This window comes from Penicillium rubens (assembly GCF_028828025.1).
Source record: "Penicillium rubens strain IBT 27055 chromosome Unknown utg000003l_segment0_segment0, whole genome shotgun sequence".
Taxonomy (NCBI): domain Eukaryota; kingdom Fungi; phylum Ascomycota; class Eurotiomycetes; order Eurotiales; family Aspergillaceae; genus Penicillium; species Penicillium rubens.
Window position 1 is genome coordinate 8,497,921 of NW_026890601.1, and position 26,743 is coordinate 8,524,663.

Sequence of the window (26,743 nt, forward strand, 5' to 3'; positions counted from 1 at the left end):
CCAACAAAAGCTCCTATCCACTGGCAAACAAATGCAACGATATTTCCTTGAACGTGCAATGCTTACCGCCGCTAGTCTCACCATCCACTGCCAGTGCCCGCGCCGATCGTTTGTTGATAGTGTTGCCGGCGCGGAACGTAGCACGAGTAACCCACCGGGAGGATCTAGGATCTCCTCCCAACAGTCGATGGAAATTAACTTTATGCCTGCAACTGGAAAGGAGGGATCGTGTGTGCACTTGCTCTCGGTAGGACCAGGAACCCCAATCTCTAAATGCCTCAATCCCTCTAGTATATCTAAATCGCCCACCCATTCTCCCCTATCGTTGACAGAGACTGCTGTTTCAATGTAATAGGCATCCATGCCCCGCGAATTGGTTGATTCAAGACTAACAGGTCCTTCCCAGCCCGTGAAGGACAAGTGAATAGAGGTGCCGTCAAACATCCCGCCGGCTGAATTTCCATCAAACAGGTTGTGGTTGACGAATTGCCATTTTTCAAGGTCATGTTCACGGATCTCTAACTCCGGAGGAGAAACCAACAGCGTAACTCCTGGTTTCCCAACATTACCAATGGCATGTGAGACGGCACCGGAAGAGAGACACCTTGGTGACATCGGGTCGTGGAGTAGCTGTTCAGCAATGAACAGAGAGTTCCCACTCGATATTGCCAGTACATCTGCTAGCCTAGCAATGTCGACGCTGATATCCCCTGACTCAAACTGTAGAATTGCTGCGAATGCGTACTCACGGGACAACGGGCTTGGATAAATTGTGGTGGGTTTGTTTCCTTCACGCGCGAGCTGCTTTGCAAGTGGACTTAGAGAATCAAGCCCCTTGGCCATGTACTGCGCCCAGTCCCAGCAGCGAATGGGGTTTTTAATCACACCCATAGACACTGTGGCGTAGGGTAGGTGGCACTTGTAGTAGTCCACAACTCGCCCAAGCGCGAGAAGGGAGTTGCCATGAGATGATTGGATTACGGTGAAATGATGCAAAAGATATTCCGCCACAAGGTCGAGTCGCAGAAGACTTTGCTCCAAGAGGTCTTGGACTGTTTCAAGGGGAACTACACCCGAGACACCCTTTTTTTGCGATGAAGACTGACTATTCTTCCTCTTGTAAACGGCTGCAAGATTAGGGTCACCAAAGGCAAAATCGAATATAACTGACTCAGTAGCAAGGGGGCCGTCCTCGAAAAATTCCGCAAAAGCGTCATCTTGCGCATTTGAGTAGTCATCTTCCATATCAGGATTGAAATATTTCGGGGCATGGGAGCTAGATGCTTCCATTGGAGAAAGAAAAATCCAATTTTCTCCAAGCGGAACCTCAAGGAACTGAATGTTCTCCGCGTCGGGGTTTTCATATTCATCCCACTTTCTCTTCATCCCTCCGTGGGAATTTCGTGCTCTTTCCACATCTACTGATGTGTAGCCATACAAGTTGTTCTCAGCCCGAAAGCGAATCACGTAGTCAGCAGACGAGAAACGGTACTGCGCACATTGCGTACGCAGTACTCTAATTCGCGCCTCGCGATTTCTGATCATGCAAAGCAATGATGACAGGTTTGATAAGCCGAAAAGGGTGCAGGGGGAGGTGCCCGTGTTTCCAATCCATTGTCTTCCGTAGTTGGTACCATATCTCATGAGTTGCATTGCGGTATTTTGCTCATTGTCTTTCCCCGAGAGAAGTAATTCTATGCCACCCTGGAACGGGAATATGAGTTGCAGTAGCTTCATCAAACGTCTCAGGGATTGACGATGGTCCCCTAGCACGTCTACCACCTCGAAGCCAGCCAGATCCACTGAGAGCTCCAGAGGTTGGTCAGCAACTTGACTTAATTTTATTTCGTAGTGTCTGTAGAAGAGCTTCCATAATGATTGCAGGATTTTTGCAGCAGTAAATGCGGCATCATCAGCGCCTAATGAAGCGCCGAGTACTAGGGCTTGTAGCTGTGCCACTGATATTTTGGAATCACGCATGGTCGATCGTTCTCGATGGACAACCCCATAGTATCTGAGACTGGCGAGTGGCAAAGACCAATATACTCCGTCTGTCCGTGGTCTCGCTTGGGAAGTGATTGAGATGGTGACGATTCCACCTTCTTTGACCAAAATGTCTTTCTGGTGTATTTCTTGTGTGGTGTGACCTAGAACAACAAGATCGGGATAAATGTGCCACGAGATTAATCCAAGGAGGATTCCGCCGTCAGTGATTTGCTGAGGCTCGCCTTTGACTAATTTATCAAGTGTAGTCAATGCGCGATTGAGATTGAGAATCACACTATCATAGGAGCGTGTGTTTCGGGCCGAAGCATGGGCGGATGATGATTGGGATTTAACGGCCACCGAAAGGTTGTTCACAATTAAATTAATTTGAATCTGCTGCAGAGTTCGTGCTTGATCGGCTACTTCTAGCCATGCCCGTGCGCTGGCATCCCAACTCCCCAGAGACGCACGATCAATCTCGTGAGCGGCAGCCAGCTGGGCCAAATAATTGTCCACGATGTCACTGGATTGAGCTTGACTCTTGATCACCGTCTGTCGATGGCTCACCAATTCTGCCCAGATGGCTGTGGCCTCTTGAGGAGACCAGATCCTAGCCAGCATACACGCGAGAAGGTGGATGCGAAGAACAGACTTCCCACTCGTCGCGCTTGCCCAGATTGTAGTCGAGTCAATCCCCAGATGAGATCCGAAAAACCCGTCAACGATATCCTTCGGGTTCTCTGTCTTCTGCGTCATATCCTTGACAATCTCACTAGCGCGGGTTCCATATGCTTCGAGCAGCGCTGGTACGTCTGGAAGAACATCATCAAACAACACGCCTAGTCGACGGGCAAGAATGTGAAACGATCCGTCTTCTGCTGACTGCCGTCGAGATTTGGAAAGTTGTTTGCCCAGGAGCTGGAGCTCAGCTGGGGCTTCGCATTTGACGAGAGAGAAGTCGAAATTGAGATGTGCTAGAGCGATATTCGACTCGGCCACAGCGTGTAAAGGGGTGCCTATTATGTTCTGAATTGAGAACGACATGTCTTTGGAAAAAAAACTCAAAGACAGTTTCCCTCTGTAGGATTGTCTTGGGGATAGGGAGGTGGGGTCATGTGTTGGGCAGAGTACACGACTCTTCTCACTTCCTATTGCGCACTCACCTTTGTCTTCGAGCGATGAAAAAGCGGCGATAATGCGTTTCTCCACATGGCTAGACAAAGACGATTGCTAACGTGGGCAGACGGCAAGTGGCCTATATGCAGCCCATCTAGTAAGAGGTAAGTGGGTGCCGCCTTAGAGTCGGAGGGTATAACATAATTTGCTATAGACAACGAGTCGTGTGGCGCATTGGCCCTTTCAGCTGTATCCAACAAGTAAAATAATTGGACCACGTCGACGCAGATTAAACAATTGCTCTCTTGGCATCTGCACACAGCCACTCAATACATATGGTTGGTGATTTTCTCCATGTTATTGGAGATTCCGTTGTTACCAGCCAGTTAAAGGAAAAACGACTGCACTCAACAAGGAAAGGACAAAGGAAGAGATAGCACTCGTATTGAAAACTTACTGCCAAGAGTGACCCTTCCGAAAGGGGCACTGGCGTGGTGCCTATAATGAAATCATGGTGTCAACAGTGGATATTCTCTTTAGAGCATTTGCACAATTGTGATACATCCGTTTCGAGAAGCGGCTTTGTTGTGTATATTTGCCAAATTGTCAAGTCAGCTAGTTGTCATATACCTATAAAAAAAGGGTACTTCAACGCACTCCGCATCCGTAGAAGAGCAAGGGTAATAAATTTCTAGCAAATGTATGAATGTAAAGTTTGTATGAATTATTCAAAAAGACTATGTCTATACCAATCGAAAGTGAATCCAATTTGCTCCGGCTGGCCTAAAGAAAGCAGGCGAAGAAGTCCACGTTCCTCTAGGTCCTGACAAATTTCCTTTTTCGAAATGGATTGTTCTCCTAAGCGGCTGTGATCCATGTCATCACGATTGCTTCCCGTCGTATCAGATCTTTCGTTCAAAAGCATATTCGTGTGCGCGGCTAGGTCTGAGACCGTGGCGTATTTATTGTGCCAACATTTGGCGATGATATCGTCAATCAGAGGATTGCCATCTAGATTGGGAAATTCCATGCTCTGTAGTAACTCCACGACTTTAGGACCATGGTCGTAAGGATCTTTGGTGAGACATCGATCTCCGTAGACTTCAAAGCCGTAGTTTATCAAATAATAAATGGAGCCAAGAGCGAACTGTTCTGTCCGAGGCCCAAGAAAGCCAAAAGTTCCACATTCTCCTTGGTCTAACTCATTACTATTGAGTATTCTACCATACGGAGCCATGCAAGCTTCGTAATTAGTCCCAATCTTTGCCGTACAATCAAAATCGGATAGCTTCAGCCGGTCACGGTCAAGTAGGACATTTTCAGGTCGTAAATCACCATGGGCAAGATTGAGGGATTCCAAGAAAGCGACGGCTTGAGCGAGATCGTTCATCCATTCTTTTCGGAGTGGAAGAGGTTCTAACTTTTCCACTATAGTAACAGCCATGGTTTGCTGGTCTCGAGTATGATGTTTTTGTATCCTAGAAAAAAGCGACATGTCTAGGATATAGATTAGTAGACAATCTAGTTATTAACTACTAATAACTAGGGGTCGCACCTCTCATATACTCAAGGAAGATGCCACTACCTGAAAAGTGAAAACATTGCACAATAGAGGGGCAAGGTGGGTTTTGAGAGAATATTCGGTATATCTCGACCTCTTTATAGAATTGGTCTCGTTCAAATTCCCCTGACTTCGGGACTTTGACCACGATGCGAGGGTGGACTTCGTAAACGAAAGAGATACCTCCGCCCCAGATCCAGTGCACATCGGAAAACTGGCGTTGGATATCCATGGTTGAAGAATATGCCGTGGAAGGTGAACAGCGGTATTCTAAGAAGAAGGGATAGAAGCAAATCTTCAATATTTGGGAAAAGAGAAGAGAGAAGAGAGAAGAGGGAAGGAAGTAAGGGGCGCGATGATATAATCAAATTTGATTGGTTCAACTAACTGCCGACTGACTGCGACGGGCAGAGACATCTACTGGCGACTCCAACACAGTCGTCTTCTAGAAAACCCTGTTTGGGATCTTGTATATTCGAAGTACTGTTGTTAGGATAGATAGATTGAGAAGATCGTGAAAAGTAGGAGCATTGAATAAATCTAAGCTCTCGTAAGCTATATTAGCCTGGGCAGGGCTGCCATCTATACACTGTAGATTGATAGTATCGCGAACCTCAATAATCAAGATCTATATAACGACACGTTGGTTGCCTTCAATGTAGATATCAGGCTCAACTATTTACGGACGAAGCAAGTCAGCACAGACCTAAAAACAGAACTCGCCGCCTCTCGTACCTAGCTCGAATTGTAGATAATTTTGAGGTAGAAGTGCACAGATATAGATAATGATGAAAACAGCCCTATTGTACATAAATAGAAATTACGATGGTGATAAACACGGAGAACCAAAAATAAAAAGCAAAACAAAAACATACAACAGTGAGGATTCGCTGGTGGTCACCCACCCAACTACTAACTCACCGGCGTGTGGCTTAAGTACGGCTGAGCGGACGGGAAGCCCTGTTTTCCACACCCTATGGTCGTATGTATTAGGTCTTGTGTTGGATAGGATAATGGAATGAATGCACCTATTTTGGTGGTATAATCAAAGCCGAGTTTCAATGACTGTGTTCGGGAAAGGCGCGAAGGATGGCCCAAGAGGTATCTATTCTCCCGAAAATAGGTCCATCACCCTTATCAGTTCAACCCATTTCGTATCATTCTGGATAGCAATTTTCCCTTCCCCCGTCATGACCTTATATTGCTGCGGAGATGAAGTACCGTAAGAGTACCCGTCTATACCATGAATAAAGGCACAGAGATCCTGTATCCAGTCTGACATCAATTCACGCTCTTCAGGAGTTGGGCTGTGTGTCAGTGAGTAGCTGAGCAGAGGATGTTAGCGATATGAAGAATGCAGGAGGACATATAATTGATAACTTGCTTCCAAATAGGCCGATCCATAGCGTGTGTGACCCCGAAGGAAGCCGGGGCAATCTTCTCCGTTATGAACGATAGCCGGTACGCGATCATGTATCGCCAGATATTTTCCATATCGACGCCATTGTCCGCGAGGACCTTGACTAGATACCGCGATGGAGCTCTGACCTGACCATCAGAGACGATCTTTCCAAACAGGTCAGCCCACTCTTGCTTGTTATCTGACTTTGGGAGTTGATAATGTTGAAGCAAACGGTTTGTTGTCGAAAGGGGGTAATAATTTGCGAGTTGCTGCTGGAGGGATCCCCAATTCGCGTCTGGGCAATTTGTGGCCGCGTATAAGGTCTCTTCATTGAGAACCTCGCCGATGAAGATGCGCAGGTTCCGTCGGTTGAACTCTCGTGCAAAGGAGCCACCTCGGTAGTAATCAAATATCCCTGGTTTAATAAACAAATCGTCCGTTACTGGACGAAAGGTGTGGTTTTCGAGGTTCATGATGCCGGCACACAAGTCTCTGGCACTTATTCCGCGTAGGAATTGAAGCTTTTCGACTCCACTTAATGTCGGTGCCGCGCCAAAGTACGTGCACAGCTCTTCAAATTGGGCCTCGCATTCCTGGGGCGTCTTTGGTTGTGTTGGGATCGCATTAGAGTACATGACCATGGAGCGAAAATGATCACTTCCAGCTGAGCGAAAATCGTACAGGGCCTGGGCTAGAACTGAGTAGGCACCTGCACTTCGCCCTGCCAAGTGAATCTTACTAGAGTCTCCTCCGAAGGCCTCGATATGTTTATGGATCCAATCAATCGCGAGCCGCTGATCCCAAAGTCCGTAGTTGCCTGTCGATGTCCCCTCGGACTCCTCCAGGAGGGAATGACAAGCCAAGAAGCCAAAGACGTTAAGCCGGTATCCCACTGCAACAAAAACGGCCCTGAGTTTGCCAGTTGAGATTAGTTCTGTTGGGTCCATGCTGGCTTCCTGGCTGGGATCCCCGACCTGGAACCATCCACCGTGAAACCAGACCATGACAGGCCATTTTTTCTTTGGATCTTGGAGGTCAGGAACAGGAGTCCAAATATTCAACCGAAGGCAGTCCTCATCGTACTCATGCTTGGGAGCATGCTCGCTCACCACTTTCGAGTAATTTGGCTGGGGGCAAATCGGTCCAAATGCCGTGGCATCATATGGGCGAGCTCCATCGGATGAGTACTTGTAGGTATCGGGAAGAGGCTGGGGCTTCCGCCATCGCAGGGCTCCAGTGGGAGGTTGCGCATAAGGAATACCTGCAAATCTACGTGACTTGCTATCGAACTGTAGGCCCTTTATATGTCCTCGGTCGGGGAGGTTGACTTCACAACCTGTGGCTCTGTAAGAAATTGTGTTTCCCATGGTCGGAACTTCTGTGGGGAGGGATACGACGAAAAAATCTGCGAGAGGTGTGAGCTTCAATCCAAGGACAAAGTAACTTATCAAGGTGTTAGGGTTGATAAAAGGAAGATGACTGTGATTGGCCAGAATAATCGACGTTGGGAGGAGATAAAGACGGGATAACTCCGGACTTGCCCTCACCACGACCCACATAAACTCAATCGTTGCGGGGTGACCAGAGGATATGCAAGTCCGAAGTCGGGGTTTGTGAGGGTAGAGGACCTGCGTTTGCGGTTCGTAGCGAGGTCTACTCCGCACTCTCCCTGCCTCTCTTCACTTGATAATGGAAACCAATGCAAAACCCCGTCGTCGTCGAACGGAGCGTGGGCCCCGGTCCAAAAGCGGTTAAGTACTGATACCGATACCTACAGCGAACCAAGCTGATACCATGTGGCCTAGGCTGTCGAACGTGCATTACTAAAAAGGTGAAATGTGACGAGCAACGTCCACTATGTCGCCGCTGTGTTCGCCTTCGGCTGCAATGCGAATGGCCTGTTTATCAGCCTTCCATGTCAACCAGAAGACGGGGCCTCGGCCCTATCAAAAGCCGAGATGCTTGGACTCCTCCACCCATTCTTCCAATACGGCAGAGTCAAGCCGAACCAGTCGACTTAAACAACCTTTCCCAGATTCAGGAAATCTGTGACTCCATAATCGAGTCACCGACCCCCGGTCATGATCACCACCTCGAGAGTGGGGCCTTCAACATTTGGTTTGATACCGGTGAGACAGCCAATCAATTGAACGACCCAGCTCAGGAAACAGAGCTGGTCGAACAAGAGAATCATGCACAACTCTCTATCTTGCTTTCTCCGCAGCTGCCCTTCAACTTCCAAACCACACCGGCCATTTTATTTGCCCGCGACCTAGGGCCCAACTATGCTCACTCACTTGGGAGTAATGATTCACAGGCGGTATCATTTTATCGTGCTGTCTTTGCGCCTCTAAAATCGACCCGAGAGGCAGCGTTGTCAGCACACTTTTTGTTCCTTGACCTCGCAAAGCAGAATACCATGGCTCTTCATTTTCTTCTCGCCGTTGCCCACAACGAACTGGCCATCCACCTGGGCCCTAGCAATAATCCTCCACAAGAGTCATGGAAGCATTTCCAATACGGATCTGAGATATTTCTCGCGGCGCTCAACCCTCTGGCTCGTTCGACTTGTCCAGACCATGTTGGCACAATGTTGTCATTCCTATACATGTACATGTTCTGGATGCGTATTCCTCCTCTAAATGCCCAGAGCCTGTGCCAGCTGAGTGTTTCCGTACTCACCTATGTCAAGAGTCATAGATTGTATGAGTTATGTGCAGGTTCTGAGACCTCATCCGCTGATACTGTGCTCCTATCGCGAATCCTCACTTATCTCTACGACCGCGATGGATTCTGTAGTTTCTTTGGCTGCGGAGGCGCTTTTGCTAGCTATGGTAGTGAGCATCATGAGAAGCGTCATCGGATCTGGCAGTTGTCGAAGTCTATCTTCACATATTCAGATCGCCACACCATCGCCTCAGCAATGCCTAGCACGCAATGGCCGTCGACCTCTCACATTCTGAATGTCTATTTCGAGTTAATATCAATACATCATGATATTAACTGCTATAGTCAGGCCGTTGAGGCCCAGGTACCTCGATTACTGAGAAAGACCAAAAGAAACCTTGCTAGAGCGCAGGAGGTAAGTATCGATTCTGTTCTTGTACACAGTTTGTTGTCACTGAACTCAAATATAGGAATGCAAATCCCTTTCACACCTTGTCAAAGAATGTAAAAGACAAGGAAGGATCCCGCCACTTATGGCATTGGTTGCTCTCACGTTCTTTCACGCCATCCAAATATATTTTCACCGCAGCCGCGACTCATATTTTGGTCAGCTTCCAGTGCCCAATGAGATTCAACAAACCTTGAGCGAGCTTATCAGTGCTGCATTCTACACTGTTGCAACAGGGCCAGTGCAGCTCCTCGAACGGTTCCAATGGTCACTATTGATAGCTGGGATGGAAACACATGATCCGGTTCATTTAGAGTGGATTTTGGCGAATCTCTCGGACCCTATCCTGAAAACTTTACTGAATATGGTCAAAGAGGAGCAAGAACCTCCCAGAATCTCGATCAAACAATTGAGACGTATCATTGATCCAGTTTCTCATGGTGATATTCCGGGAACGTTGTTTTAATTGTAATCTAGTCAAAAGTGTGTCCCTTCGTTATAAGACTGCAACTAGGCTAGATATTTATGAAATTGTGTAGATAGTGTACAACTACCCTTTTTTAGGTCCGCTCCTATATTCAGAGATAGAAAGATTGTATTCTAAGAAACTTTAGGCTGATACTTGGCCCGATTGGGGTTCTCCCATCTTGGCATTCCGTCGATTAAATTGACCAACCACAGCCATCAAGGAGATATCCAATAGTGCGGAGTTCAGATTAACCACCGAACTGTCCATTCAGAGCGTCTCCTTACGACCCTTCCTATTTCCCCGTTATCTGTTCCTTCCAGGTTCCCCGGGTTCTCTTCTATATATGACTTGTACCATCCCTTTTTCACGGACAGTATTTTCGCATATATTTCCTCTACTGTTTCCCCGTGGCATTGAGTCACATAACATTCTACTATGAAGTCAGAGGACCTCCCCAACGAAATTCCGAACACCAAAACAGATATAAAAAAGGAAAGCGTATTGGTAGAATATGGCACCACCGAAACGCTCGCTCCAGAAGATGAGAAGAAATTGATCAGGAAAATTGATTGGCAGTAATCGCTACCCTCTCTTGGAAATTTGGAGTTCATTCTTACACGGCTGGCAGTCTAATGCCTATCTTGATTACCTCTTACGGCCTTCAGTATCTTGACAGTACGTCAAATCCCCTCGAGACCACTGGTTGAAATTGACCGGAATAGAAACCAGCCTCGCATACAGTGCGATACTAGGACTTCGTGAAGATCTTGTATCCTCACCATAACCCAAACTTTTTACCTCCCATTAACTGTGAGCAGAGCCTCGTTGGCCAACAATATAGTTGGTCTTCCAGCATTTTCTATATCGGCTATCTTGTCGCATCCTACCCAATCTCACTCGGCTTTGTACGATTTCCATTGGGAAAATATCTCAGCGTGTTAATGTAAGCCAACTTATCCTCATATTGGAGACTCGTGCTAACCTCACAACTTCAGTTTCCTCTGGGGTGTTATCTTGACCCTCCATGCTGTCACCAATGACTATGCAAGTCTCATGGCGCTACGGGCGCTTCTGGGTGTATTCGAGAGCGCTATTAGCCCCGGTTTCTCCCTAATTACGGGGATGTGGTATACCCCTCGCGAGCATGTCTCGCGACACTCTATCTGGTTCGCAGGGAATGCGATTGCCAGCATTATCGGGACTTTGATTGCCTATGGCCTTTTGAGTTACGAGGGAAGCTTACCTCAATGGAAGGTTAGACCGCTCGGTGTGTTCATGGAGGTCAATCGCTAAATGTAATAGCTTCTGTTCCTTCTTTTCGGCCTCATTACTGTCGCCTGGTCGGTCGTGACATTTTTCTACTTACCAGACTCCCCGCAAACCGCCCGCTTTCTTTCGGCTTCTGAACGGGAGTTTGCCGCCCTACGTCCATACAAGTTCCAAAGGACTACACAAACCAAATCCTGGGACAGGGGGCAGTTTATAGAGGCCCTAAAGGATGTCAAGTCTTGGTGGTTCTTCCTGTTCTCGTTTGTCATTTGTGTGCCTAATGGAGGCACGACAAGCGTAAGCATCACATCTCATCAAAAGGAATACACAAGTCTAACAACAGCTCAGTTCAATACCCTAATTATCAATGGTTTCGGCTACGACAAGTTCCAGACAATCCTGATGGGACTACCCGCATCTGCCTTCCAACTAGCCACGGTTCTTCTATCGGCCATCCTAAGTTCCACGATTCGGAAGTCCCGCCTGATCAATCTCGTCTTTATTTTCCTCATGGCAATGGCTGGAATTCTCATGGTGAAGCTCCTACCATCCGCTGACAAGTTATCACGACTCGCCGGATTCTGGCTGGTCATGGCAGTTTCCCCGGCATTCCCGTTGATGTTATCACTGGCAGCGAGTAACATCGCTGGCTTCACGAAGAAATCGACCGTCATGGCCATGATATTCCTTGGCTATTGCGCGGGCAATCTGGCCGGACCCCAATTCTTCATTTCGGAGGAAGCACCTAACTATCACGTATGTATAGCCCTGTTCTTCAATGGAAGCAAACGAGACGACTGCTAATGCGTTTCGTCTACAGACGGCTTATACTACGATCCTGGCTTGCTACGCGATTACTATTGGTCTAGTCATTGTGTTTCGGTTTTACCTCGTGTGGGAGAACGCTCGTCGGGATAAGGAACAGGGTGTCAAAATTGATCCTGAGGAAGTTCGTCGCGTCAACATTAGTACGGATGATGATGTACTCCAGGTGGACCAGACGGATAAGGAGAACAGGTCCTTCAGGTATATTCTGTAGCCTTCGACTGGCTGGTCCTCTGGCCATTTAACATCCCCGACTTGTGGTATATCCTTGAAAGAAATGAACTGCTCAGGTGGCTAGGGTTGATGAAGGCATAACAAAGTGTAATCTCTGTATTATGACAACACCACAAATTCAAAGAATATCTACAAGCTAGACTATATTCTGCATCGAACTGCTTGTTAGGGCGGGATGTGATTCCATAATTGACTTTAACGAAGGAGGGATCATGGCCTTACTCAAATGAGGGAGATCGCATAGACTAAACGCTAATATTAAACGATAATATTAAGTACAATCTCCTGAGTTGAACAAAGAAATCTGCGATCGGCCCCAGACTTGGCTGCCGAAAGATCCTGAACAACAAAACAGGACCGAAGTCTCCATTTACTCAATTCCCACAATACTAGATCTGCCCACGGAGACTCACATCCCTTCAGGCTTGTCTTATTAAGATCCATCTGACAGTTCCAAGGGTGCGGTCATGTGGCCTAAGCCTTCTCTTCCTCGACACGCTCATCATGCTGACTCTGGCCGACCGATCCTCGCTTTTGGTTGACAATCTGCGTGAAGGTGACAGATGGCTTCCAACCAACTGATTTCCGCGCGGTGCTGACTTCCGAGTAAAGCTCATCCACTTGCTCCAAGGAAAGCCCCTTAGTCTCATAGATAAAGAAATACACGAAAGAAATGCAAAGGAAGCAGCACCCGAACCAGACGAAGAAGATTTTCGACTGCAGATTGGCATTACCCGGGCCATAATTCACCAGATACGGGGTAGAGTAAGCGATGGCCCAGTTGACCAGCCAATTAGTAGCGGTGGTCATTGACAGGCTCCTAGCACGAATCTTCAAAGGGAAAATTTCGCCAGTGACGACCCTACTCTCATATTAGCTATCTTATAACCCAAAGAACCAGTGAGGACTTACCAAGCAATAGGTCCCCAGGATGCAGCGAAGAAAAAGATGAAGATGCAGATGAATGCTATCGCAGCTTTCTGCGCCGCTGCGTTTTGCACAATGATGTTGCCAGCGGCATCTTGACCAGTGGTCGTTGTTCCCAGGACGGCGACCAGAAGTTGGGAGATACACATGCCAACAGCGCCCAGTAGGAGAACGGGCCGGCGGCCCCATTTATCGATGGCGTAAAGACCGGGAATAGTTGAAACGACGTTGACACAGTTTGTGATAAGGCTGATGATGAACTCGTTCTCGAATCCGGAGTTTTTGAAGAACTGCGTACCGTAGTAAAAGATGAAGTTGATGCCGGTCAATTGCTGTAGGGCTTGAAGACCGCAACCAGTGAGTAGCCGCTTTCCCAAGTTCCCTTGAAAGCATTCGAGGTAACTGGGCTGGCCTAGACTCATTTCATAATCGTGATTCGCTTGAATCTCCGCAATCTCTTCTCTGACCGCGGGATGATCTTCAGGTAGACGTCGAAGCTTCGCAAGGTTCTTAGTGGCCCTCTCGTGGTGGTCTTTTTTGATAAGGTACCGTGGGGTCTCCGGTAGGATAAGCATTCCAATAATCAGCACGATAGCCCATGCAAATTGGACGGCGATTGGGATGCGGTAGGAACCGGTGTCATTCCGACTGTGAGTTGAATTGTTGACGACCGAGGCCAACAGTAGACCAATAGTAATGGCTAGCTGGTATGATCCGACGATGAAACCACGGATCCACTTTGGCGCCGTTTCGGACTGGTATAGAGGAACTGGTATCCTAATTAGTAGGGAAGGTCATGACCTAATAACTTTTGGGTATGTACTCAGCGCGGAAATTAAGCCCACACCAAACCCAGCAAAGAATCTACCAGCAAGGAACAACGGGATGGAAGTAGCAGCTGTTTGTAAAATCACGCCGAAGTTGAACACCCAGCTAGAGGCGATCAAGCCCCATCGGCGGCCTATGGTGTCTCCCAGCGGAGCTGCACAGAGAGCACCAAAGAATGTTCCGGCCGATAGAATGGAGACAATAGCGGAGGACTGGCTGGAAGTAACGTTGAGATGCCCGGTAGCATCTCTATAACCGGTTGAGAAAAGGTCTTGCCAGTGCGGCATAGCAAGGATGCCACTGATGGTCCCTGTATCATATCTGATGGAAGAAGTTAGGTAAATCCAAGGCTCAGGCCGCGGGATGAGGAGCGTACCCAAACAAAATACCTCCAAAGGCCACGAAACTAGAGATAACAATGGCTGGCCATGACGCTCCGGGTACGTCCTCGGGTTTCTTTAGCCAAACCCCCATGGTGTTCACAGACTAAATCGCAGATGTGTAAATGTGAAGACGTGAATATGATTCGGAACAGCTTTCTGGGGGAGGCCCAATGCCGTATCTTATATCCTGTAAACCAAGAGACCAAAGATTTTTCGATTGCACGTCTTGAACCGTAATATATTGCCCCATTCTGTTGTTTTGGGGGTCTGAGCAGCAAACAAAGTTTCCGAGGCGCATTTGAGGCACTGAAGCCGACAAACCGAACGTCTTACCCCCCAGGAATATTTAATTTCTGCGGGGTTTCGCCGACGTACGCTTTCTAATTGCCTATTCTGCCAATCAGCTTCAATCGGCGGCCCTGGAAGTTTTCCTGGGGAGCTGGCAGGGCGGACCAGCCACTTCCGAGGGTGACCGACCCTGTATTGCATACCGCTGGGGTCGTCATGAGTGTAGAATGCGGACATGCGGGATCGAATCATCGGCCTCGGCCGTCACTCCTCCACGGGCTGTGCGGGTCAAACACGGGACCGGGGTTATGTACAGGATCTTTCGGTGTCCCAGGCCTAAGGTCTCTAAGACAAACTGGGATAGCCTGGATAAAGCTAGAGTCCAAAGCAGATGAAGACTCCCCTCTGGGCATACAGTACCTAGGATACCTAGAACCACAATAGTTCCCTGTTACTTTGTAAACAACCCGTGTAGTGTAGGCATCATGGAGGAAGGAAAGTCAGGAGAGAAGCTTGCAATAAAGTTTAGAATAAAGACCCTCAATATGTTATGCACGTCAGAAAAGAGGTTTATTACGCGAGTTTTACAGTTTGCTAAAGTCATGGGACATGGGGTGGATTCCCTCCTAAAGTTCAGATTATTCTTCGTTAACATCCCCGAATTGTCAGTTCATTTTAGAGCAGGTATGGAACATTGCCAGGTCGCGGACTTCTGCTAATTCTACATTAGGTCCTTTCCCAGTTTTAGATATTTCAGAATTTCGAGTAGATCCCGACCCTCCGAAGAAGCCGGGATGCAGATCCACCGGGTTCCCCATGGGGTAGCGGGCTACGCCGAGCGGATATCTCTCCCCTCTCCGAATGGACACACCACCCGAAGATGGCCCGAAATTTCTCCTCGCTCGGCGAATTACCAGCAGTTCCAGGAACATAGCAGAAAGGGCCTCGTGACAGTGGAGTTCGATGTGGGCCGAGGAACCCCCAGACGTTTTGGCCCCATGGGGAGGCAGAGCAGTTGGCGTGCTACAGGATGTCGAACCAACACGAAAGGTACATATTTTCTTAGAGTGCGTTTGTAACGGCCAGCGCATTCTTCCCGAGAGGCGAACCGCGATGGCTCTAAGGAGTTCCAAAGAACACCTGCGTTACTAGTTCACTCGGCCCCATACCCATCGTGCCGCCGTTAGTCAATATTGCGGGGTGAGAGTTCGGATTTCTCCGAAGAAACACGGCGGACGCTACATCGTAGGTGCTGCTAAATTCATCTGCTGTTGAAACCTACCCCAGCAATCCCTCTAAGTAGAGAATAACGTATTTCACAAGCGAGTGGCGCGCACAAGCGAGCGGCGCAGTCCAAAACATATAGTAAATGCGACATATTCCATATTTATATTTCAACCACCAACGCTTTTATATATTCTCATTACTTGCCGATAGTAATCGATAAGGCTTATTAGCACTATATATCACTTTCAAGAAATACGTTAGATAGAAGATAATATGTGCTGACGGAATATCCAGACACAATTGGGTGATTCCCCGATGGCTCAAATTAACCGGCTCATATATATAAGGCCATGTCGCACCAGCATGTCTAACATTGGTCTTCATAGCAAATCCGATAGCCTTCGCAATGGGTCACCTCACCAAGGCAGTTTCGTTATAACCGGCTTTCCTGTATATACATACATACATACGTGTATGGACTAGTACCAAAATGGTATTTGACACATCATATGGTATTTTTGCACTGTATCGTATATCTGAAAGGTGACGATGTATCGCCATGCTTCCAAATGGAAGTACTGAAATTACGATGAGTAAATTCCGAACCCCCTAGCTTATTCCCATGATTCAAGAGCTTGGCTGCCATGGACATTCCCCCTTATCTTTTCACCTTCCTCAACCCCCCACTCTCAAAATGAGCCTGCAAGACTCACATCACAGTTTCCAGCCAAAGCCTTCCTATAAACAGGGTCTTCTGGAGCCGGCACTTCGGAACTGGACAATTGGGGATCTACTCCAGCGTCAAGCCGAGCAATTTCCAGGCAACATTGCGATTTCCTGCCCCGGCACGTCAAACTCCATCACCTATCGCCAATTGAACGACCGTACCAAGCTTCTTGGAAAAGCTCTGATAGCAAGTGGAATCTCCGTTGGAGATCGCGTTGGCATCTTTGCAGGAAATGTTTTGGAATATGTGGGGGTTGCGCTGGCAACTGCGCGCATTGGAGCAATCATCGTTCTGTTGAACACCTTTTACACAACGGAGGAAATCAAAAGAGCCCTTCGGTTTACTGGTCAGTACATACTTGGTACAATTGGGAACTCAATTTTTAATCTCAATATATAGGGTGTTCATTGCTATTCATCACTGAGAGCCTTGGAAAACGCAGTCTGTTGCCATGCATCGACCAACTCAACGAGATAATTGAAAACCAGAAAAGCGAGTTCCCAGATCTCCGAAGCATGGTTCTTCTCTCAGGACAGTGTTCAGAATCGTCCAATCTGCAGTCCTATGCGGACTTTTTCAATATCCCACCCACCGGTGCGAAGGCCGCTTCTGCTTGCAAGGCAGCAGAAACACAAGTTACTCCAGAGACGATCTGTAACTTCCAATTCACTAGTGGCACCACTGGGATGCCGAAGGCGGTGATGCTCACTCACTTGTAAGCCTTCCTAGGCACGACGTGTTCGCATACAAACTGACTCGAGGGAATAGTAACGTCGTCAACAATGGTTTTCTAATAGGTGACCGAGTGTGCCTCAGTCCAAATGATACCATATGTTGTCCGTGGCCTTTGTTCCACTCGTCTGGATTTGTTGTTGGCCTGATAACATCACTGTGTCATGGTGCAACTCTCGTTCTACCGTCACCAGTATTCGATCCCGCTGCCACGGCACGAGCACTGATCTCCGAAAGGTGTACTGGGCTTCAAGGCGTCCCAACCATGTTCGCTGCTGTTCTCGAGTGGTACCGTCAACGTGGTACTCGTCCGCCACCTCTTCGAACAGGAATTATCGGTGGATCACCAGTTTCCCCGGCTCTTCTCAGAGAGCTCCAGCATGAATTTGCTCTGGAAGACCTGGGTATTGCATATGGTGGGTTCCCAATCGCTCTTCAACTTTGCTTCGCACAGTACTAATCTGATTCTGCTAGGTATGACTGAAACCTCGCCACTGAGCTTCCTGTCAAAAGGCTTTGAGCCAGAAGGGACCCACTCATGGATGGAAATCTTACCACACACGACGGCAAAGATAGTGGATGCGCAAGGAACCATTGTCCCCATTGGAAGTCCTGGAGAACTGTGCGTCTCAGGATATCTCTTGCAGCAAGGATACTATCAAAACCCCGGGAAGACGAGTGAGGCCATGCGCGTGCATGAGGATGGAGTTCTCTGGATACATTCAGGCGACGAAGCAATCATGGATGAGCAAGGACGTTGTCGGATCAGCGGCAGGATCAAGGATACCATCATTCGCGGCGGAGAGAACATATATCCAGCAGAGATCGAGGATCGCCTGAATGAGCACCCGGCAATCTCGATGTCGGCGGTAGTGGGTATCCAAGATGCAAAGTACGGAGAGGCAGTGGCGGCATTCTTGCAACTCAAACATGGCGAAAACCCCTGTGCACAGGCACACATCTCGGAATGGGTTCAGCAAACCCTGGGGAAACATAAGGTACCAACACTCGTATTTCACCTCGGTGTTGATGGCGTTCCTGGCGATTTCCCTAAGACAGCAAGCGGGAAGATCAAGAAGGTTGACCTGGTGGCCATTGGAACTCAGCTTGTCCGCGGCGCGGGTAAACTGTAGGGGTTTAGTGGTGGGACACCTATACGGATGTCTATCCCTCTGGTCGCATGGTCAATGGTGATTCACAAGGCGGTTCCACTCAAAAGGCTCCAAGGGGTCGGAATATTCTTCAAATCTCCCGCGTATCATCCATCGATCTTGGCGTTCTGTCTGTTCTTGTTCTTGTTTTGCTTATTCTATTCTAGAATCTTCTGAAGCCGGTTCGGAACAAAGCTGACTCGGGCTTTCGTGTGGCGTGGCTGAAAAAGTGATTGGCTTGCATATACGTACTGCAGATTGAAAATTTCAAGATGTTTGTTCACTGTGGACCGTGGTAATTTATTCTTGGTATTTGGCTTTCTCCGTTCCAAAACACAATTGTATTCTCCGTTTAAGGGTGTATATAAAATACAGAATACAACCTGTTACAGTCACCACAATTCGCTGTGGTTCAAATCCCTTCATCACCGACTTGCTGATTACCCTATGTTTCTTCGCGCTTCCAAGGATCGCCCTCACGCTGTCATTAAGCACTAGAGACTAAGATATTCTTTCCTTTGCCACCGAGCTTGAAATCCACCTTGCACTTTTTCATGGAGCCCTAGATGGATTCTTCTTTCCGGGCCGAGTCACTTCCCCCCCCCAAAAATCCACACGGGAAGTTAGGGTAATTCTCTCCCCCGAAGCGAGAACCATGGAGATACGAGTAGCCAGAATACGGCGAAGCACGGAGATAAACGGTGTGTATGTGCTTTTAACTTCAAACGGAATTACGCCGACTTTCCTTATATTAAGTTCACTTGTTTTGGGTATCATTAGCTCATAGCCCTAAGCCATATGTGGCGATCAGTATTACGCTCAATAGCCATTCGACGGCAGCTGCGGTCTACGTGGCAGTCATCGTTGTATAGTCTTAGGATGGCGTACAAGACCTGGTGAGAACGTCGACTTCGGTGATTCCACGTATATAACTGGCGTGTAACACGGGTCAAGTAGGTCCTGGGAATTCTCACGTAGGTTTCCCCACTGAAAATCACCGGCGAAGTCCTCGTTACTGATAGGGCAGTATTCGGAATTTTCAATCGTCATCCTCTATTCGGTCCAGTTGACGGTGTATGTGCTTGTGTATGTGGTAAGTCCGTGGGAAGAGATGCCAAATCACTCCTATTCAGCGTATGACGGCCCTCTCACTCCTCCGACACAATAAGCAGCACCCACTTCCCCCCTTCCGTAGCTGAATGCTTCCAGGCTCCCAGCATCCCGGATATTTCCTGATAGTGATGTCTAGTACGAAGGGGATTGGGAACGTGACGTAGGACTGTATGGCGTGTACCACTCGTACTGTGTAGTGACACACCTTTTTCTCGAAAATGAGGAGGCTTTTGATGGCGGTAGGCTGTTGCATGTTTTCTTGGATGATTGTGGCAATGTGGTGAGACAGTGGCGAACGGGGAATGACGGCGGGGATGGAATTAATAGTTCCCTCAACTCCCTTCCCTCAAAGCGGTATCCCGACGCTCGAGATGTATAACAGTATCTTCATTCGTAACCCGCTCGGGAAATATTTCGAGCCCACCAGCTAGACCTGCTCCAGCAAAGATCTCCTTATTACCAAGGACAATGTCGTCCTGCCCGACAAAATGAGAGTCGATGTTTTCGGCCCACACGGCCTTATGCTGATCTTCCTTCTTTTCGTCGTAGCAGAGACGTAGTCAGAGCCCTTCCTCTATGGAAACGGAAAATTCGGCGTGCGGCCGGAGGATCTCGTTTATTTGAGCGTCTGTTAGTTGGGGTGGAGAGCGGCAGTTGTTGTAGAGCTAGTCGACAGCGTTATGTGTTAGCTTACAGACGTATAGAAATAAGGTACCTTGGCAGTTTTACGGGTACCTCTCGCCCCAGGGTTCCTAGCTGGATGAATTGACGTATAAGGCGTCTGCGGCGCTCAGAATGGGGTCTCGGTCTCAGAGGATTCAACCCAGTGCAGTATCAAGCGCCCCTGACGATGAAATAGAAAACTTCAGCATTAAACGCATGCACGAAAGCCTGCCCAAGCCGTTTTGGGGGAAAGGCAATAGAAAGACGAGGACAGTGGCTACCCTGTTGTTGGGATAGAGTGGACAACCCTTGGACATCAGATAGCTTCCCAGCGCAGCGAAATCCAGGTACTTCCCCCAGACTCCGACGAGACTTTTCACAACGGCCATGCTCGAGGCAAGGTGTTTGTCTTGTAAGTCGAGCGGCTTCAACCCTTGTAGAAGAGCGTTGAAGGGATCTGACCGGTGGGGAAATAGTAAGTTTCTTCGGAGGAACATGCTCCAGGACGGGGACAAAGTGGCGGCAATGTAACGCGGTTTGCGTGGTTGTTGAACTTCTCGATTGGAGCCCGGTGACCCGCGCAAATATCCCATAGAAATTCTAACTTCTCACCTTCTCAACGTCGAAGTCAGAGTTGCCCTTTATGGGAATGGCCGGGAAAACCGCTTTGGGAATCGGGAGGGGTTCGAGCCTCCGAAGTGCCATGACGCGATTCGTAAGGCGTCAAAGAAAGGAATCAGAAAGGTTTCAGGTTTGACCTTGTCATTTGGAATAGTTAAACATATTCACCAATTGGCGGGTCTCGGCACATCGGTAAGTCTCATTGACCTTTGAGGGTAACCGGGAAACTGGAATGGTTTTTCTACATATCCCACACAACACCTTCGAAATACCAGCACAGCTGGCCACTCTGTTGATACCCCAGACCTTTCCCCTTGGGGCTCCCGCTCGACGTCTACCTCCGCTCAGAACGGGGAAACACCCTCATCGCGACCCCACATGGACAGTCCTTCATTCTTTACCCGCCATTCCCACGTTGTGACCACATATCCCGAGAAGTTGTCTCCACAGACCTAGGCAAAAGGTGGTCACACTGATAACGACCCTACAATTCTTCCTCCCCGTCAGACCTTGGCTTCGAAAGCATTGACAATCTCGTCAAGTGCCGCGGCTACTTCATGTGGTCGCGAAAGGAAGGGACTATGGCCAGACCCTTCGAGAGTGCGAACTACCCATTTCTCCTGGCCACCTGCGCCCAACACCATGCCGCCCTGCTGTTCGATTGGAATGACGACATCAGCTGTGCACCGAATATACCCCAATCTCCCAGTATAAGTGTCATCCTGCCAGGCTTGAGGGGGCACTATGCCCATATTGGCAGCCATGCTCTGAGGGCGAAGCTGCGCTACAGCCCAGTCAACTCTCTCTGCCGGCACATCCGGAGGGAAAAACAAGCTGCGGGGATCTTTCGTCTGGAAAAGACCTTTACTCGGCATGTTCCACGTCACGTAGGGCAGGTCGCCGATGTCGCGAATGACCGCGCCTTGGTCCATGCCCCCAGGGAAGATATAGGCACATAGAGCGACCATTCCCAGCACGCCTTTTCCGGACAGTCCCTTGATGGCAGCGCTTGCGATCGGTCCCGCGTAGGAATGCGCTAGGACAACGACGCGCTTACCCATAGATGTCTGTGATTCCACGACGGCGCGTACGTGGGCCGCGTCATCGAACTGCGTCGTACCCGCTACCCCACTGACACATGGCAGGTCTACGGTCTCCACATCGTAGCCAAAAGCCTCTAGCGCGGGGATTTGATATCTCCAGCACCACGAGCCATGCCAGGCGCCGTGCACGAGAAGGATTGTCGGTTTGGCAGTTGATGACATGGAAGCGAGTATATTCAAGCAGACAGAGTGAGATATAATTGGAGTCAAATCGCTTGAAATAAAAATGTGCCAGTCAAATAGTTGGTGAGGGGTCCCGTGTTGGGGGTAACCCGATTCGGATAAGGGCGTTTTCCGTATGTCCCAAGCTGCCAGGTGTTGCCATGAGAATCCTGCTCCTACATATACTTTGCAAATGCGAACTAATTTCTTTTCTCCTGAATAGTTAGTGACAAGGTACAGAACGAAGAAAACTGAAATTTACTCCAAAATGCCTGTAGTATATTTCGTATCGTCGTGCACTGAGGTATCTATGATCAAGACTCATTTCTGAAGCGTCTCTTCCATCGCCCTCAAAAAGCAAGCCTTGTCAATAGGCCGCCCATTCTTCTGACATCCTTTCCACGCTCGTCGCTGGTTGACCCCCCAGTGAGAATCACTCTTGGGAGGCGCCACCTTCTTTTCCTCAGCAATATCCAGCTTCATAATCAATAACCGCAGCGCCCAATTCTCTACGCCCCCGGCTTTCTTTTCGGTCTCTATAAGAAGGCGCAGCAGTTCAGTGTGCAATTTTCTCAACACGGCCTTTGTTTCGGAGAAAGCCCCGCGAGCAGTAATTTCCTCCAGCATGTACTGCTTCATCTCCAGGGACAGTGTTTGGCCCTTTTGGGAACCCTTAAACACACTTGATAACGCAGTGTTGGAAAAGCCGGGAGATTGCATTGATAAGATGATGGGAAAAGATAACTTCCCTTCGTCGAGATCGTCACAAAATCCCTTGTTCTTGGTATACTGAAGCAACATGTTAGCCGTGGTGCGTACTCAGAGACACAATATGGGGGTTAGTTACATCTTCACTTTGAAGGTTCTGGTAGTCATCGCGGATTTGGAAGTGTCTTCCAAGCAAGGTCGCAAACTGACTTATATCAAGGTCGCTGGAACAAGTTAGCCTGGGTCGCTATATACTGTGTGATCAGGTTTGAAATACCTATTTTTCGTCGCCTCCGATCTCATCAGACGGCTGATGAGGCGGAATAGGCCACCAGTCTCTTTAATATGATCAGTAAGTTGTTGTATGAGCGTGGGTTTGCCAATACGTACTGCCGTCAACCATGCTGATATACTGCGCAGGGGTGGGTACATGCGTATGGTAGCTCCAGTAGAGATCACGTCCCTGTCCAAGCTGTAGATTCCGCATTTCATCTATTTCTGTCAACCCAAAAACCTTTGCAAGCAAGTATGTCAGGTAACCCTACCAGTGTAAACCGACACCGCGGATGGCGAAAGCATCTGTATGAGATACAAGGCTTCATTCATCAGATATGTCGCCGTATTGATGGTTTGGCCAACACCGAATATCTGATGTGCCACTGGCCTTCCGCGTCTGAGGAAACTTCCGTCCTGGATGTCGTCGAGTCTATTGAGAGGTCAATGAGGAGAAATGATCCCAGGTTGAATTGGGCTTGCTTACAATAATGATGAGTTGTGCAGGAAGTTGACTGCGCCCTCTATGATCAAGAGGGACTTCACGGGCACCTTGTACCATGAATTCAGAGCAGCTATCAATGTCTGTCTTACGTTTTTAGAAGGTAAGGAGTTGATATAGGTGTAGGGGTTTAACACGGGCTGTAGATTTTAGTTAGTATTCAGATCATATCGCTTTCAGCGACTCTTGCGGGTAAGAACTTTCCTCGTCAATTGACGGGTATCCAGGGGTGTACCTGGCTAGGACATCACTCTCTGTTGCTGTGTTTGAGATATTGTCAGTCTCATTTGTTCTGGGCCAGGGTTGGGCTCAAGCGGGCTGAAATGGCTTTTATACGTACTTGAGCTAGGGTCTTTGAGCTCACTCTGCTTCATGTCTTTGATTTCTTGCTTTGGCCAGCAAAGCCGGTCTAGGGGCGTGAGAACTCGCACAGCGTCGCTGCCATACTTTTCAAGGTGGTCTTTATAAGGATTCCTGTCGACCTTGCAGTAACGAGGCACACAAAGACTCCACACCCAGTTTCCAGCCATCGAGTGCTCAAGCAGTCTTAACCACCTAAGAACTTCATGTGATGGCTTATCTGTCGCCTCATACTGTTCTTTCAACTGACAAAATCGCTCTTCGTGTGCTCGCACCTCAGCCTGAACAACTGCCTTGGCTGCGCAGTGCGTCAGACCCTGCGTAACTGCGACAATATGTACTGCGTTCACCAATGGCACGTCGCCATTGCTTTTGATGTGAGATGCGTACTCTTTGTCCCAAGAGAACAAATCATTCACCAAGCATAATTCCGCATATGCGACGTAGCTCATAGGGTCGGCGATTTTCTCTTCCTCGGGGGTGAGCGTGATGCCCGATCCCCATCGGAAGTTATAGAGTGTCCAGCTTTGGAATAATCAGCTCAGGCTCTCGAGTTGGGAAAGGGCTCACATACTCTGCTGCTGCGTCAACAATTCTGAACTCTAGGTAGTCATCCAGACTAGGAAATTCAAGGCTTCTGACGTCCTTTACACATGCAGTGAATGTTTGCCACTTATTAAGGAACCATTCACCAAACACCGGATCAAGACGTAGGTACTCGGCCGCGATCTTGGCCTGGACCTCGGATTTGCGTTGTGCTTTATCTGAAACTCTGGTCGATACGGAAGTCATACCGCTCTGGTTAAGAGCTTGGTGAAGCATCTTATTTTCCAGCAACAACTAAATATTCTGCAAGTTTCTTGATCCGGACAAATGGAAAGATTTCTAGGTATCATACCGCTTCTTGATCAGCAGCATTATCGGTTTCATCTGTTCTTCAGTGTTAGTTGCAGAAAATAAACGAGCGACGGATCTACATACCATCATGAAGAAATGCATATTCCACAGTGTATGCGACAAGCGCAAATCTTTCGGGCAGGCAGTTTGGCGCACACAGCGAAGTAAAGTTACCTGCATGGGCATTGAGATTGCCGAACTTGGACCCAACGGCATCAATTCCATTGAGGTCTATGTGGCATTGTACTGAGACATGATCGGCGATTATTGTTTGCTTGTGAATATACGGGTTAAAGAGAGAGGAGTATGCCGGGTTGTTGGCGTAGATTTCGGGATCAATGCCCACCGCATACTCGTCGGTTATTTTGTCCGCCATGGTTTGCAGCTGTTGCCTTGTGGATTTTAGAAAATACCGACCTGCACAACGCACATATAAACGCCGAGGGGTCGCGGGTATAAATAATAGAATTCGAAATAGAAAAATCGAATATCCTGAGACAGGTACGCTAGTTTAGACTGATACTATCGACGTCCGCACCCGATGCCGGCTTCCTCGTTTTCTACCGTACGATATCCGCGCAAGGAACCTCGAGACTAGGGTTACCACCTTACATCTGGCAGGCCCCACAGCAATTAACGTGTTCTACAACCAATGACGGTAATTGGATGGGCCATTGAACTTCAACGTGAGACACTATGCTCTCCACCCCCTAGAGGTTAATCCAAAGCACGTTTTGGCCCGATTGCACACAACGAGGCTTATCTATCTCTCAATAGATACCGACTCGCATGGAAAAGTTGATGTCGCGTCGATCATATGTACCTTGTAAGTTTGCTCTTGCCTATTCGAGTACGAGTTCGAAGGATCAAAGAACAGCACACAGCGCCATTAAATGAGAGTTATGCCAAGAATATCCACTAAGTGTCGCCATCTCCTGCGGGGAAAGTAAAAACTGGATTTCGCCCGTTTATAGGAGACATTGAAAGTTACTAATTTCACTTGCAAGCCGTGGCAGTTTAGTGCATTTCGCTCTCGCAAACGGGCTGCGCCAATGAGAAACAACCGCGTCAATGCATCGTGGAGTACTTTTTTCCACTCTATCTGGCCTAGCTACAACCGGCAGCCTCCGGAGGGATCTTTGTGAAACGGCCGATGCCTTGGCCCGCGCTTGTATGTTCCAATTTGGTGAGTTGCAGCTGGGCGGGAAAGGTGGATATGTTGGAGATGAGTGAGTTCGGGAAGATTCCCGGACGAGCCTAGATGGAGTACGGAGTACATACTTATGCAGCTATACAGGATCTTCCTCGGGTTTTCCTATCCGAGCTGCCGCCGCTTTTATGGGCTCCCGAGGTCGTGGGAGATCACAGGACAGATAAGTACGGGCTCGGAAAGGAAAGTCGGTCACGTGTAAATTGAGCGATGCTTAGTGGCTACAAACTATACCCAAAATGGATCAGAGAGCTACATTCCAGACATGTAGGAGGAGTATCTAGATACACGCCAGAATTATCATTCCTGTTGCAATCACTAGTTTAGAACTTTTGGCTGGGAGTAGACCTCGTGTGCAGCCTATGAAGACCTAGTCTGTGTAGGAATGAAGTGCACTAGTCATTTCTATTCTTCCTTATCTTCCCCTCCTTGGTTAGTAGGGGCCTCGTACTAACAGTAGCCTAAGTCACATGGCCGGTAAATAGCTGCGAGACTAGTGATGCACACTGTGCGATCCCGTAGCCAGATGGAGTACATAGAGAAGGGATATGGGATTGGCTGGACTTGACGCCCGATGAAAACGAGTCAGAAATAATCGACTCAATTTCTTTGGTCCTATCGCTTGTGTTTTTGTTTTAGGAAATACCGCTATATAGAGGGCTCTTGATGATCTTAACTAAATTTGTAGATTCGACGGCAATGCATCCTTGCCCTGTGCACAACAGCAGTCTTCGCTGATATATATATATATATATATATTTCCAATACTTAGCCTCCGACCTGTCTTCTGTTCAAACAAGGCCACTCCAAATCAACTTCCATCCACTGACTACACAGAGACATCTACCTATCTTCCACTTGAGGCATCTGTAACAGTGAAAGGAGATCTAG

At 48.3% G+C, this 26,743-nt stretch overlaps 9 protein-coding genes across 9 annotated transcripts; 3 read left to right on the forward strand and 6 right to left on the reverse strand.

Annotated features, from left to right (window-relative positions):
* Nucleotides 1-13: 13 nt before the first annotated feature.
* Nucleotides 14-3,030, reverse strand: N7525_009465 (uncharacterized protein; the record flags this gene model as incomplete). The annotated part of the gene is made up of 2 exons (XM_061214740.1): nucleotides 14-164; nucleotides 239-3,030. The coding sequence occupies 2 exons, from the start codon at nucleotides 3,028-3,030 to the stop codon at nucleotides 14-16; spliced, it is 2,943 nt and encodes a 980-aa protein (XP_061069171.1).
* A 796-nt stretch (nucleotides 3,031-3,826) lies between these two features.
* N7525_009466 (uncharacterized protein) lies at nucleotides 3,827-4,895 on the reverse strand (the record flags this gene model as incomplete). The annotated part of the gene is made up of 2 exons (XM_002563521.2): nucleotides 3,827-4,599; nucleotides 4,658-4,895. The coding sequence occupies 2 exons, from the start codon at nucleotides 4,893-4,895 to the stop codon at nucleotides 3,827-3,829; spliced, it is 1,011 nt and encodes a 336-aa protein (XP_002563567.2).
* An 873-nt stretch (nucleotides 4,896-5,768) lies between these two features.
* N7525_009467 (uncharacterized protein) lies at nucleotides 5,769-7,432 on the reverse strand (the record flags this gene model as incomplete). Its single annotated transcript, XM_061214741.1, has 2 exons — nucleotides 5,769-5,988; nucleotides 6,048-7,432. The coding sequence occupies 2 exons, from the start codon at nucleotides 7,430-7,432 to the stop codon at nucleotides 5,769-5,771; spliced, it is 1,605 nt and encodes a 534-aa protein (XP_061069172.1).
* Nucleotides 7,433-7,980: 548 nt separating this feature from the next.
* On the forward strand, nucleotides 7,981-9,646 carry N7525_009468 (uncharacterized protein; the record flags this gene model as incomplete). The annotated part of the gene is made up of 2 exons (XM_002563523.2): nucleotides 7,981-9,147; nucleotides 9,203-9,646. 2 exons carry the CDS (start codon nucleotides 7,981-7,983, stop codon nucleotides 9,644-9,646), a joined length of 1,611 nt encoding a protein of 536 aa, XP_002563569.2.
* A 438-nt stretch (nucleotides 9,647-10,084) lies between these two features.
* On the forward strand, nucleotides 10,085-11,957 carry N7525_009469 (uncharacterized protein; the record flags this gene model as incomplete). Its single annotated transcript, XM_061214742.1, has 8 exons — nucleotides 10,085-10,224; nucleotides 10,278-10,324; nucleotides 10,372-10,418; nucleotides 10,468-10,592; nucleotides 10,645-10,903; nucleotides 10,952-11,215; nucleotides 11,267-11,674; nucleotides 11,739-11,957. The coding sequence occupies 8 exons, from the start codon at nucleotides 10,085-10,087 to the stop codon at nucleotides 11,955-11,957; spliced, it is 1,509 nt and encodes a 502-aa protein (XP_061069173.1).
* Nucleotides 11,958-12,451: 494 nt separating this feature from the next.
* On the reverse strand, nucleotides 12,452-14,206 carry N7525_009470 (sugar porter family MFS transporter; the record flags this gene model as incomplete). The annotated part of the gene is made up of 4 exons (XM_002563525.1): nucleotides 12,452-12,839; nucleotides 12,890-13,673; nucleotides 13,728-14,053; nucleotides 14,109-14,206. The coding sequence occupies 4 exons, from the start codon at nucleotides 14,204-14,206 to the stop codon at nucleotides 12,452-12,454; spliced, it is 1,596 nt and encodes a 531-aa protein (XP_002563571.1).
* Nucleotides 14,207-16,324: 2,118 nt separating this feature from the next.
* Nucleotides 16,325-18,222, forward strand: N7525_009471 (uncharacterized protein; the record flags this gene model as incomplete). The annotated part of the gene is made up of 4 exons (XM_002563527.2): nucleotides 16,325-16,703; nucleotides 16,757-17,072; nucleotides 17,126-17,505; nucleotides 17,564-18,222. The coding sequence occupies 4 exons, from the start codon at nucleotides 16,325-16,327 to the stop codon at nucleotides 18,220-18,222; spliced, it is 1,734 nt and encodes a 577-aa protein (XP_002563573.2).
* Nucleotides 18,223-21,140: 2,918 nt separating this feature from the next.
* On the reverse strand, nucleotides 21,141-21,902 carry N7525_009472 (alpha/beta hydrolase; the record flags this gene model as incomplete). Its single annotated transcript, XM_002563528.1, has 1 exon — nucleotides 21,141-21,902. One exon carries the CDS (start codon nucleotides 21,900-21,902, stop codon nucleotides 21,141-21,143), a length of 762 nt encoding a protein of 253 aa, XP_002563574.1.
* Nucleotides 21,903-22,223: 321 nt separating this feature from the next.
* On the reverse strand, nucleotides 22,224-25,018 carry N7525_009473 (bifunctional terpene synthase/polyprenyl synthetase family protein; the record flags this gene model as incomplete). Its single annotated transcript, XM_061214743.1, has 10 exons — nucleotides 22,224-22,691; nucleotides 22,750-22,834; nucleotides 22,888-22,948; nucleotides 23,001-23,102; nucleotides 23,156-23,316; nucleotides 23,371-23,458; nucleotides 23,726-24,270; nucleotides 24,320-24,585; nucleotides 24,644-24,675; nucleotides 24,727-25,018. 10 exons carry the CDS (start codon nucleotides 25,016-25,018, stop codon nucleotides 22,224-22,226), a joined length of 2,100 nt encoding a protein of 699 aa, XP_061069174.1.
* Between the last annotated feature and the right edge of the window lie 1,725 nt (nucleotides 25,019-26,743).